General features: G+C 44.3%; 1 protein-coding gene across 3 annotated transcripts; it reads left to right on the forward strand.

The window, feature by feature from the left end:
* Positions 1–5,712: 5,712 nt before the first annotated feature.
* Positions 5,713–13,317, forward strand: LOC123140764 (uncharacterized). 3 transcript variants are annotated; one of them, XR_006470061.1, is made up of 5 exons: positions 5,713–6,942; positions 9,258–9,329; positions 11,428–11,473; positions 11,768–11,918; positions 11,998–13,317. XR_006470061.1 is itself a non-coding variant. In XM_044560050.1 (4 exons), the coding sequence occupies exons 1-4, from the start codon at positions 5,742–5,744 to the stop codon at positions 11,811–11,813; spliced, it is 1,365 nt and encodes a 454-aa protein (XP_044415985.1). In that variant the 5' UTR covers positions 5,713–5,741; the 3' UTR covers positions 11,814–13,317. The 3 variants fall into 3 exon arrangements, 1 of the variants encoding a protein (XP_044415985.1); XR_006470062.1 differs by having other exon boundaries at positions 12,035–13,317; XM_044560050.1 differs by having other exon boundaries at positions 11,768–13,317.
* Positions 13,318–13,565: the final 248 nt, after the last annotated feature.

The following is a 13,565-nucleotide window of genomic DNA, read 5'->3' on the forward strand; positions in this document are numbered from 1 at the left end:
GAAACCAAATGAAAATGTTAAATGTGTTTCAAAAAAAGGAAGAAGAAAGAAACCAAATGAAAACCAAAAAGAAAAACAAAGAAAACAAAATGAAAACCAAAAATAAAAAGGAAGAAGAAGAAAGAACCAAAAGAAAAAGGAAGAAGAAGAAAGAAAAAGGAAGAAGAAAGAAAAAGGAAGAAGAAGAAAGAAAAAGGAAGAAGAAAGAAAAAGAAACCAAAAAGAAAAAGGAAGAAGAAGAAAGAAAAAGGAAGAAGAAAGAAACCAAATGAAAACCAAAAAGAAAAACAAAGAAAACAAAATGAAAACCAAAAAGAAAAAGGAAGAAGAAGAAAGAAACCAAAAAGGAAAAGGAAGAAGAAGAAAGAAACCAAAAAGAAAAAGGAAGAAACCAAATGAAAATGTTAAATGTTAAATGTGTTTCAAAAAAGGAAGAAGAAAGAAACCAAATGAAAACCAAAAGAAAACAAAGAAAACAAAACAAAACAAAAAGAAAAACAAAGAAAGAAACCAAAAAGAAAAACCAAAAAAATGTTAAATGTGTTTCAAAAAAAGGAAGAAGGAAGAAGAAAAGGAAAAACAAAATAAGAAAAGGAAAAACAAAATAAGAAAAGGAAGAAGAAAAGGAAGAAGAAAGGAAAAGAAAAGGAAGAAGAAAGGAGAAGAAAAGGAAAACGAAAAGGAAGAAGAAAAGGAAGAAGAAAAGGAAGAAGAAAATGAAGAAGAAAAGGAAGAAGAAAAGGAAGAAGAAAAGGAAGAAGAAAAGGAAAAAGAAAAGGAAGAAGAAAAGGAAAAACAAAAAAAGAAAAGGAAGAAGAAAAGGAAGAAGAAAAGGAAAAAGAAAAGGAAAAACAAAATACTTGGCAGTGCTCAATAATCTTATTTTTTAATTCCTCCTCCTCTATGTCCCCTTAATCTTATTTTTTAATTCCTTTATACTTAAAGAATTTTTACTACATGCAGGAGTGACATATGGCGGACGATAGAGCCGAGCCGCTTAGGGATCCGGAGGCTGAACGTTATTTAATGGGCATCATCAACAACGAGATTCCTTATGTGTCGGGCTCAGAATATGAGCAAGAAGAGGATATAGTCTCTTCTTTTCTGAACCTTGACGGTGGAACAGACATTGTCGATGATCAAGAAGGTGAAGGAACGGACATTGTCGACGGAGGTCAACCGTCAACAAACGACGATCTCGAATTGCAAGTAGCAACCACCTCCGGCGAGGTATATATATACATTGAGCCTCTCGTGATACAAACTTACTGAAATGTGAATACATATGTATTAACGCGCGCGACTCTCTTTCTTTTTTTAGCCCTCGGCCGGATCGAGTACGACAAAGCGTGGCAAATCCAAGGCGATGAAAACAGGAGAAACATATACCATTGAGTTTGTTAGTGAAACCGACAAGCCCCTACAGCACACCTCAAAGTTTATCAACCAATGCGGAGTCGTTGTTAGAGACAACGTCCCGATCACCGTCCAGGAATGGAAGGAGCCAAAGAAGGCACGTCTTGGTTTCAGTTTTGTCGACAAGAGAACAAAAAGGATTGCTGGAGAAAGCTTATGGAACATTTCATTTTACCTCCGGAATACAACAAAGTCGATGAATTCGGTAACGAGGTTCCGGGTGGACGTGAGAGGAGGAGGCTAGTTAAAGAGTTCGCTCTTCAGAAGATGGGCGAAGCATTCCGGAACTTCAAGAAAAATTTAACCCGTGACTATGTCAACAAGGGCAAGACTCCGGATTTCAATGGACAACATGAGAAACTGAAAGATGATTGGCCAGAATTTGTGAGGCAAAAGCAATCGGAGCATTTCAAGGAAATATCAAAAAAAAAAAATAAGGATAATGCGAGTAAGAAAAAGTTCCATCATATTATGGGGCCAGGAGGATACCGCCTTTCGGAGCCTAGGTGGCAGAAGATGGAGGAGGACCTGAGGGTGCGAGGAATCCCTCTAGGTACAGAGGGATGGGACCCAAGGGCCAAAAGCTGGTGGTACGGGCATGGGGGATCGCTAGACCCGGAGACAGGGGTGTGTGTTCACCGGAAGAAAAAGTTTGCTCCCACCCAAGCCCTTATTGACGCAATGACCCAAGCTCAAGAGGGCTTGATCAAGTTCAACAGAGAGAAAGACACACTGACAACAGCCCTCGGGAATGATGAACACGGAGGACGTGTACGAGGCAAAGGCAAAGTTCCGTGGAAAGTAGGGTTTTCCCAGGACAATGACCCGTACTGTTACAGAAGCCGTAAGAGAAAGACGGACCGGGATGCAGATATTATGGCGAAGTTTGCATCGGAACTCCATGAGTTGAAGCAGACCGTGCATGAACTAGTAAAAGAAAAATCGGCTGCAGGGCCGCATGAAGATCATGAAGCGGATCGCGGAAGCCAGCAGCGGAGAAGCAGCGTGGCTTCCACGGATGCCCCGCCTGGTGCTAGTGCACCGATGATCGAGATTCGTGCACCGGAGCCTCACTACCCCGTGGATGATGTAAAGGAGATGAAAGAATGTGATCTGCATTATCCCGTGGGGAACGTTTCCACGAAGGTAGCTAGCGGCAGTGCTTTACCCTGTACACCTGGAGCACTCCACCACAACAACCCCATTGCATATGGCTATGCTCGTGTCACGGTGGAAGACATAGTCCAAGGGTTTGAGGACCTGGAGATTGACAAAGCTACACCCGAAGGGGAGAGAAGACTTGGAGATGTCAAGCGCCAGATCATTCTATGAAAAAAGAAGTACATAGTGTTTCCAGGCGAGGCGCCAAGGCTAGCAAGTCCACCCCCCCTCCGATGGTGGTGGTGGTGGTGGTGGCGGTGGTGGCGGTGGTGGTGGTCGTGGTGGTTCACCTACACCTCCTTCACGCCATTCGACGCCGTCCCCCGATCCACAACCTCCGGCGGGTACGACGCCCCCCAATCCTCCTCCGGCGGGTACGACGCCCCCCAATCCACCTCCGGCGAAGAAGCAGAAGCAGGCGGACAACAAGGAAACCCGCTCCTGGACTATTAACCCGGACCCTTATGTACCTAAGACCACAAGGGTACCGAAGCCATCACTGAAGCCTCTCCTCCCAAGGCCTTGGGAACTTAGTGAAGCTGAAACCAAATTGGCCGCGTCTGCTGATTATGAGAAATGGAAGGCGGATATGAAGGCGATAAAAGAGCCTGAGCCCAAGCAAGTATTCACTGAGAAGCAAAAGAAGTGGGCTAAGGATTTTTTGATGACACCGTCCCAAGCCGAGCTGAATATGCCTGACGACTATGGACATGAACTTCGTAGGCAAGCAAAAAAATTGAAGGAGGAGAAAGAAGAAAGTAAAAAAAGCGGGAAACAAGTTGACCAGCTCGGGATGCAGAAGAAACATCCCCCCGCTCATAATGAAAGCCGGTCCGGAAGAGGACCCCGAGATCATAGCAGCTGCGGCAGCACTTGGATTGACTGTAGCGAGTGCCATGAAACAAGCGTCCGAGATGGGTTTGACTCTTCGTGCCTTCTTAGGCCTTGAGGATGCGCCAGTATGTGAGATACCATTACAATATGTGCGGAATGGGCCTCTCGTCGAGCCTGCGCGGGAAAAGAGTCTACCACCACAAATGCGAAATCTGCTACGTTGGTACAAGCAATTCATAACATGGGCCGACAAAGAATATGTTTATGCGGATGTTACAGAGGAGCATCACACCAAACGGTACTCTGTACAAGTTCATATGAGTGAATTGTTCCAGCTGTTCAATCTGCGCGACCTCGACAAATCTATGCTGAGTTGCTACGTTCTGTAAGTGATTTATTTCTACCTCGTCTCGTTCTTCATTGCCTGCACTATATATATATATATATATATATATATATATATATATATATATATATATATATATATATATTGTCCTAACTATATTGTTGCGTACGCTATTATGCAGATTGAAGATTTGGGAATGCAAAATAAGAAACATCCATGATGTTGGGTTCATTGACCCACATATCGTTAATGGACATGTGTTACAAAATCACCCCGAAGACGTGGAGAAAGACTTGTACAAGTTTCTTAGAAAGCATCAACTCAAAAGTCATATTCTATTTCCTTACCATTTTGGGTGAGTGTTTCTCTTTTGTGCCCATTCTCTTTTGTTTACTCCATGCATGGTATGTCTAATCGATGAGTTATGCATGACTGTGCATGTAACGTGTCCGCAGGTTCCACTGGATTCTGCTAAATATTGAACTTCACACCTCCAGAGTTCTAATCATGGACTCTATGGATTCGGATCCAAAGCGTTGGGCCGACATGAGAAAAATGCTGCAAAAGTAATTATTTTCAATCATTTGAGCTCTATATCGATCGGTCTCTTTCGTTCATTTCCTAATATCAAGTAACTAATAACTCCCTTGTTCATTTAATTTTCTTTGCCCTGTAGGGTTTGGAGACGGTTCTCAGAAGAAATTGTCGGTGAATTCAAACATGAGCTAGATTTTAGAAGGTTAGTTAATGTGGATAAGCAGCCACCGGGGACCAATCTATATGGATACTATGTTTGTGAGAACATCCGGAGACACACCTCTGAGCGGAAGGCATCGGATAGCGTGCGCAAGGCGACGGATAACTTGCGGAGGAGGCTTAGTCCAGAAGCTCGCTTCCGACCAATTCAAGATGAATTAGCAGGATTTTTCATGAGGGAAGTCATCAATCCTAAAGGAGAACACTATACCGAGGACGAAGAAATTTATATGCATACCCGAGATTGAAACTTGTTCGAAGTTGTATATGGTCATCCATCCTAATTGTGTATGGAAACTTGTTCGAAGTTGTATATGGTCACCCGAGATTGAATATATATTATATATTCCTCTTGAATTCTTCTTGTTTGAAATTTCATATGCATGTATAACTTCATCAAAATTAAAATAAAACATAAAATAAAATATAAAAGAAATAAAACACTACAAATTAAAAAGAAAACAGGTTTAGGGGGGCTAAAACCCTAAACCTGTGGAGGAGGCCTTTAGTCCCGGTTAGCCACGAGAACCGGGACTAAAGGTCCTCCGCCCCGACGGACCCCTGGCGCCCACGTGGACGGGCCTTTAGTCCCGGTTAGCCACGAGAACCGGGACTAAAGCCTTTAGTCGCGGTTCGTAAGAGGCGCGACTAAAGGGGGGGTCTTTAGTCGCGCATATTTAGTCCCGGTTGCACAGCCGGCACTAAAGGCCTTTGCGAACCGGGACTAAAGGCCTTTTTTCTACCCGTGTTAGATTAACTATTAAATATTCCAGTTCAGTGGAATGTTTGCTTCGAAAGCTCGTCACATAACAAACTAAGTTTTTTTTTTTGCAAAATACGTGCCCGATTACTAGTGAGAGAGAAAACTGTAACATTCGTTGTTTCTGAGAAACCCTAACATTTTTTTGACAATCATAACATTTTTTTTAGAGAAACCCTAACATTATGAATCAGTATAGGCGTCTTTCTTTTCACCCGCAAAAAAAAGCATAGGCACTTTTTTTTGGGTTAAAAGCATAGGTAATTAGGTTTTTTTTGAGCGATAAACATAGGGTAATTAGGTAGTACTATCTTCTACTATATGTTTGTTGGGCCGGAATCCATGGGTCAGTGAGCTTTCTAGTGAGGCCAGCGGCCAGCCCATACGAGTACGTCTCCCTGCGGTCTAGTAGGTCTCCGCTCCCCCCATTTCCGTTTCAAACAAACCCTACCCCACATCCACTTCCAGATGAGCCACGAGGCCGGCGGCGACGAGATGGCCCTCCGTCGCCGCCACCCGCCGACGGCCGCGCCGCTGGAAGACGAGGACCTCCTCGGGGAGATCCTCCTCCGCGTCCCCCCGATGCCCTCCTTGCTCCCCCGCGCCTCCCTCGTCTCCAAGCTATGGGGAGCCGTCGCCGCCGCCCCCTCCTTCCGCCGCCGCTTCGTCGCCCACCACCGGAGGCCCCCCGTCCTCGGCTTCTTCGAGAAGGGCGACGGGGAGCTGGTCTTCACACCCATCCTCGACCCTCCCGACCGCATCCCTCGCGCGCGCTTCTCCCTGCGGCCCGGCGGCGACGGCGACGATTTCTGTGGCCCGTTCAATTCGTGGGTTCTGCTCGGGTGCCGCCACGGCTGGGTCCTTATCGTCATCCGGTTTTGGCCTATGCTCCTCGTGTTTCATCCTGTCTCCGGTGACTGCCGCAGCGTGGACATTCCGTCAGATTTCTTACAGTGTGTGCGCGACTTCAGCGGAGCCGTGCTCTGTGCTGCAGGCGACGACCAGGGCCACGTGCACGGAGACTGCCACTCGTGCCCCTTCAAGGTTGTCTTGGTAGGCACCAGAGAGAAACAAGATCTCACCGTCGCCTGGGTTTACTCCTCAGAGACCGGCATGTGGGGAGATCAAGTTTCGACGACGCAACCATGTGCCGGTTTGGTCTACCATCTCCCCGGCATGGTTAACCGTCTCCCCTGCACGCTTGTGGGCAATGTCCTCTACTGGTTGTTGCATGGGTCAGACAATGGCATACTCGAGTTTGATTTGGATAGCCAGAGACTGGCTCTGATAGAGAGGCCTTCAAGTGCGGGCATCAACCGCGGCAACAGTCGGATCATCAGGTTAGAGGATGGCAGTGTTGGCCTCGCTGTATTTTTGTATCCGACCTTCAATATGTGGAAACGCAAGGTCAGTAGTCACGGTGTTGCCTCATGGGTGCGGCACAAGATTATTGACATTCACAAGATCATTGGTCTGCCACGTCGGATCAAGACAGGGAAGGGAGCTATAGTGGGGTACTCCGAGGATGCTAACGCGGTTTTTATATCGGTGTCTGGCTATTTACAATACTATGCCTTCATTGTTCAACTTGAGTCCATGCAGTCCAGGAAACTTAATCAAATATTTTTCGAGAATTCCTACCATCTGTTCGCAGATTTCTATACTGCAGGTAATTGCTTACCTTTACATCATAGGAGTAGCTGAATCTCCGCTTATTGTTCATACATGGTTGTAGCAGTGTCTTTACTGTGCTTTGAAGTGTTTGCTAAGAACTTAGTTATCCTTTTCTCTTGATCGTTAAAATTAATAGTTTTTTTTTTCTATAATTGAACTGTATTTGTCCTGAAAGGTAGCAAAATATTTTCACTATTTATTCTATCATATCATTTCTGCGAAGGTTAGCAAACATTCTATATAACCTCATTGTGAGGAACCATCCTAGTCTGATCAGTGGGTGCGCGCACGCCCCGGGTTTGGTCTGCTGTCCTAACATCAGGTTCTTGCAGCATTTAGAAAAACATTGTGATAATTGGTCAATTTGATTAAGATGAGTGTAGTCAAAGGCACCTTTCATGCAAAGCGTACACCTTAAATTTAAGTATACCTTACTCTAAAGGGGACTCCATTGCTTCGGCATGCACACTTTTCGTTGTAGCAGAGGATTCTCTGTCAACAATATAACTTAGTAAACATAGCATTCTATGTAGCAGGTTTCTTATGCCCAGCTCTTGATGTTGTATTACGACTAATTAATAACACATATGGCTAAGTTGCTGACATCTACAAATAACGAACAAATATGTCAAACAAACCTTAGCCTGTTTCATGATCGTGCTGCTGATAAATGCTTATCCTACCCCCCCCCCCCCCCCCCCCAACACACACACGCAGACACACATTTAACATGTTGACTGAAAGGTTAGAAATTTATAACTGTGCGGCTCATACTCAATTGTTATTTGTTAAATTACTGGAACCCGTGTCTTGGTTTTACTCACCTCTTTTTAGTTTAATAATTTTTTGGACTGGATTCTCTGTGTTTGATATGGCGATCACACATGACCATTTTGACGTGCAATCGCCAATGGTAAACAACATAGGTGGCATCTCAATGCCCAGGAAATATTGCTATCGCTCACGCTCCTTCCGTTACCTTCCTAGCCTGACCTAGCCGATGAATCCTTGCCGGCGGCCCTCCCAACAACATCCCCACCCCTCCCTGGAGCGCCCCCTGTTGCGGCATCCTCTGGCTCTTGTTCTGGCAACCGTGCTGAATGGGGACACCGAGCCTACCATTTGGCATCATTGGGGAGCTATGCCAAGGTGATCCCATGTCACCACAGTTGTTCGTCCTAGCCGTTGACACTCTTGGCCGCTTGTTCAAGCGCGCCACCGAGATGGGGATCCTTTGTCAGCCGCACCCTCGAAGATCGATCCTTCCCATCTCACTATCCGCGGATCACGTGATCACTGAAGCTGCGAGGCAAGGCACACCAAAGCTGATGCGCAAAGGGCTCGCCTCCGCGACGCTTCTCATGCCTTGGATGATTTGGAAGCACCGAAATGTGATTGCATTTTGACCGTCCAGGGCCTTCTTTTAACACATTGGTCGTGGAATCAAAGATGAGGCTAGCCTATGGGCTAGGACAGGTGCCACCGGGCTTAGAACTGTGCTACCCACTACCTGGGACGTGCGTTAGTCGTGCTCCCTACCTGTAACTTATCTCTTAGGGGGACTGTAACCGAAAACTCTCTCTTTTCAATGAAATGAAGCGCAAAGGTCCTTCGTGTTTTCTCAAAAGAATCTCTCATATGCCCCTAAATTCAGATGTCCATTGCTATTATGTCCTGTCATCTTGACTTTTTTGTGTATATTTTATTTCATTTGTCGTTTGGCCATGTGAAGAGGACAAAATTCTCATGTGTTCTTATCCTCTTTTATTCTACCTTTTGCCCTGGAGCAAGGAATTTCTCAGAAGAATCTGATCATTCTGTTGCAACAGTCACCCACCAAAACAAATTGAGTAATAAATTGTTGACTATTCATAATACCTGTTTCACAGAATTTTGTCTAGATGTCAAGATGATTATTGTTTACAAAAAAAACAAGGCTGTGAGGATAATCCTCTGCTGCTGCATTACTTTAACACTTGAGAGTATTGTTAGCAGCTTCCAAATGTTCGATAACTCGTAATTATTAATGCTTGATCATACTTGGGAATCTGGTGATTTGAGAACAACCAGAAAATGCAACATTATTTGAAATGAATATTGCGTCTTTTTTGAGAATTTCGTATTTTAGCAATGTTAGGGTGGCCTTGAGCCTTAATTGGGTGCTCAAACACTGGGTTTCTCAAGCTATTTTACCTTTTCTTTACTCGAGAAAGTTCAGTCATTAATTCGGTGATGGTGAAGTTACTTTTTACTAATCTTTTTGAGCTATGCCTTGTGTAGTCATCACTAATGAGATTGGTTGCTGCACAGGTACAGTTCCAGCCATTGAGCCAACACAGCAGCAAAGTATTGTTCCAGCAATTGAGCCACCACAGCTGCAGGGTACATAATCCTATATTGTCATACATCTTGTGAACCTTGCAATTTCGTATGATCTGCATATTTCTCTTAATGAGATGAATGACTCATACCAAGTGGGCACCTTGTGTTTAGCTGTGAGAGAGAAAAAGCCTTGCGACTTTGTCAATAGTCTCTTTATTTTACTACTAGTTCAACTCAGACATTTGTTCTTCCATACAATACCTTATCACTAATGTCACAACAATCATGATGCTGTGGTATGCCTGGCTTATGTATTCTTCTTTTTTTGTGGGGAAACTACCTATGTGCTAGTTGATACTAGTTGTCGCTTGTAAGAGATAGAACCTCATTTCCTATGCTATCCCTATCATAAGACAAGTTGGTTCCTGGGTGTTGGGGCTCTGAATGGAATTCTGAACCCGTGTGTCTCTGCACTCTTTTCCTCTAGTGTTGCCAGTATAGTTTTGATAGTTGACAACTGAGGGTGCAAATTTTGGATGGTTTTGAGTTTTGGGGGGTAAATTAAACCAGGCAATAGTCAGGGAACCAAAAGTAGAGTTTTTCCTAGGTAGATCATTAACTACAGTATGGCTACAGTAAAAATGGGATGTATACTCTGAAATCTGAACAGGTTTATGCATTAATTAAATCAGATGGTAATTGTGGGAGAGCTACCCAGAGATTGGCAATTGTGGGTTGCTCAATCTGGTAGTCGTTTCTTTCTTTATCGGTACTGGCTGTTTGTTATCATCGAAGCTGATGGACTTTGGTAATTTGGTCGCTGCTTCTCTCGTAGTGGGGCCTCCGTCCTCCTGCAGCAGCCGATTTTCATCACGTCATGTTTTGAGGTTCGACTTCGTTTTCACCACATCCCTTTCTCCTTTTCACAAATCCTTTTCGACCATTGTCCCACATTTGCCATGAGGCAAAGAGTTGGTTTGGTAGAAATGCCGCTTCATGTACGTGGCAGGGCCGAGCAGATGCTGATGTCATTATCCAAGAGGTCATATCCTCAGTATCCATCCAAGTTGTGTCGATGTTTAGGTTAGCTTATTTGCTTGTGTCGATGTTTAAGTTAGCTTATTTGCCTTTGCTTTTCCGCACAGCTGCCATATCCTCGTTTGATGTGTGTCTTCCTGCTTGAGAGCTGCTCCGTAGTTTCCTTTCTCACCCTACTCTTCGTTGGTTAATCTGCCTAGCGCTTTCCACTGGGCCCTAGTTCCTCTTGGGCCCAGGAGCCACGTGCTCCTTTCCATGGTAAGAACCGATCAAGCGAGTAGTCAAAGCCTACACCTCATGATGAATAATAATCCAGCCCCTCCCCACCCAACTCTCTGTGCACTCTTTCTCCATGGTATCCGGCGCCTTGTCAAGCTACTGTGCCCATATTGGGTGACTGCCATGGTAGTCGTGGTGGGATGGAAAGGGGCTCACTGCGTGTAACCGTCGATCTCAGCCTCTTCCATGGGGATCAAGGCAACTACATTTACATCCACAATGATGGACGATGGTGAAGCACCAAGCCCATGGACCCATCTAAATTTTTTCCTGTTTTGTGCAGCAATATTTTGTTACTAAACGTCTCCCATCTATAGTTTAGCTATCAGTTAGATGGTATAGAATGAAGAAGATTTGCTACTTCAGTTATAACTACATTTTAGGGAAAGGAGCTCCACACATCTATAGTTTGGCTCACTGTTTTTGAGTTGAACCACTAGTCACGACTAGTCGATGAGTCGTAAAAAAAGTTGACTCAACAACGTGTCGACGAGTCGCGGCTAGTCGCAACTACAGGGTCAACTATTCAAGAGTCGCTACCTCAGATCGACTCGTCGACTCGAAAACCTTGGTTTGGCTATTAGTTACTCCCTCTGTCCCATAATATAGGAGTGTTTTTTACACTACACTCTTATATTATGGGATGGAGGGAGTAGATGACATAGAATGAAGAAAACTTGCTACTTCAGTTACAGCTACCTTTTAGGGAAAAGGGCTTCTGTTAGTTTGTCGGCTAGTGGCACAAATCAGGATTGCGTACATTTTTCTGCATTAGAACTAGAGTAGAAAATGAGAATTGGATCCACTGCAAATCTTTATTTATTTTTTATGCTTGATGCAGGTGGTCGCATGATTCAGTTGATCAGTAGGATTTTCGTCTGCACCAGGTATACAATTTTTAAATTGCTTCCTTTGTATGTTTCAGCTGAGCATACTTTGTATCACCATGAATCATATGAAAGCTTCATCAATTGCAGAGTCATAGTTAATGTTTTTATAGGATTTTCACATTTGTCTCGTACATGAAGACTAGAGAAAATGAATAGTAAATAGTTTCTAACTAATATACTCCCAGTATATTTGATTCACATGGCCAGCTGCTCCAAATTGCGTCTAACTAGTTATCTCACTGCTTCTAAAATTCATGTGTGATTTTCATTTGGATTTGGTTCTCTTATCAGCATTTGGTGGTTTTCCCTTCTCGTATCTGACTGTAATGTGGTGTAAGAACTGGTTATATTCCGTTGAGCAATTAATGGAAAGGTGTGAAGGCCCGGTTGGGAGAAAAATCAGCACTTGGTTGTATGACTTGAATAGGAGAACAGTGGGCAGGTAAGCACTACGTAGTAAGAAAAAGGACATGCTAATTTAGTTTTCGTTAGTTTTCACTGTTATTACCATCTGTTTGCAGCTTCCTAAAAATGAGTGGTGTCATGATCATTTGACAGAATGAAGAAAATAAAGGAGCATAGGCCGATAGGAATGGAACTTGTGAGTTAGTAGTACCTTGCTTTAAGCGAAAAAGTTAATTTTCCTGTTTGTACGGCAGCAATACATATCAGTAAAAGCAAAATAATGTTTATGAAGCAGTTTTTGACGTGGTAACAGATTATCAGTAAAACCAAAGCATGCCATAGCTATACATTGAATTTTTTTTGAATCATAACTTTGCTTCTATATCAGATGCATAGTGTTCTCCAAAATATGTATGTGCTCCCATATTGGTATTTTTTTACAAGGTGAGATCTTATGCTCTGGTTGTACCAATCAACCAGTTCGTTATTTTTCCTATATGTATTATAATTATGGATGTTATACAATTGGTACTTTCCATTTGCGGCAGTTTCCTTGATTCGGTAGTTGCATTGTGTGCATCAATACGTTGCTCGATGGATTAGTTCTCCAGCTCATATCAGTAGTTTAGGCCACCATTTAGCTTTTGGACCCAGAAGTTGGAAAATTTGGCTCGGCTAGCTGCAAGAATTGCACTAGAATGGAAAGCTGGAGAAGTTGCATCTTCTTAGGGTGTGTTTGGTTCAGGAACGAATTGTAATGGAATGTCGTCGTTCCATTCCACTAGAATTGGTCGGTTCTGTCCTTGTGTTTGGTAGGGGCAACTCAAAATGGAATGGTTACATTTTGGTGTTTGGTTTTAGAGATGGAATAAAATGGATACGTTCATCTCATCTTGAGTTAGATTCGTTTTCAGTCAAACAAAAATCGCTGAATAAAGTGGTCATCCATCCATCATGCAACAAAGGCAGATAAACGTTGAATTGGATTTCAGAACAGGAGTGTTAGCATAGATTCATGAACCGAAGGCTTGAGCACGCTCTGCCAAAAATAAATCACAGAGAAAAACAAAAAGGAAAAGATTGGGACTCAAGCACAAGATGAACAGAAGCCACCCAAATACCAAAGTATGGATCTGATTGCTACAAGAAAAAGGTGCTTCTTTTCTGATTTCAGTCCTGGCGGGGTGTGCTCAGGCGATGCCAACAGCCGGCGCTTGGAGCGGCTGCTCCAGCAAGCGTGGAGGCTTGGTGCTTCCCGGCGTGTCGCGCGAGCACGGCGACAGCATGGCCTCCCCGGCCTTGCTCGTATCATCTTCCTTGGCCTCCGCCGGCTCGACACAGCTGGTGCACGGAGTGCGGATGTGGTGCCCGAGTCTGCTATGTACTGGTGGCGGTCTCCTCCACCGGCGACGAACGCCCGCCTCACCGGAAGAGAGAGCGAGGGGGGGGGGGGGGGGGGGATGGGTGGCCATCGAGGGAGAGAGAGGGGCAGAGGTCATGGGCAAGCGAGGCGTTCTGCGTGGTCTGGCCAATTTGGAGGAACTACCCGGTTCGCCATGTAGCAGGAATATCCCTCTCCCGACAACCAGTGTGTTCCATCCCATTTTTCCACCAAACACGAGAATCACTCCCAGGTTCAGGTCCAACCCATTACATTCCACTTCATTCCCCCAAACCAAACACA

Source organism: Triticum aestivum, chromosome 6D (assembly GCF_018294505.1).
Source record: "Triticum aestivum cultivar Chinese Spring chromosome 6D, IWGSC CS RefSeq v2.1, whole genome shotgun sequence".
Classification (NCBI taxonomy): Eukaryota; Viridiplantae; Streptophyta; class Magnoliopsida; order Poales; family Poaceae; genus Triticum; species Triticum aestivum.

Excerpts from the sequence above, each read along its gene's own strand:
- LOC123140764 (XM_044560050.1), top strand. The coding sequence starts at position 5,742 with ATGAGCCACGAGGCCGGCGGCGACGAGATGGCCCTCCGTCGCCGCCAC. Across the intron at positions 6,943-9,257 it reads CGCAGATTTCTATACTGCAG|GTACAGTTCCAGCCATTGAG; the intron begins GTAATTGCTTAC and ends GTTGCTGCACAG. Across the intron at positions 11,474-11,767 it reads AGGATTTTCGTCTGCACCAG|CATTTGGTGGTTTTCCCTTC; the intron begins GTATACAATTTT and ends TTCTCTTATCAG.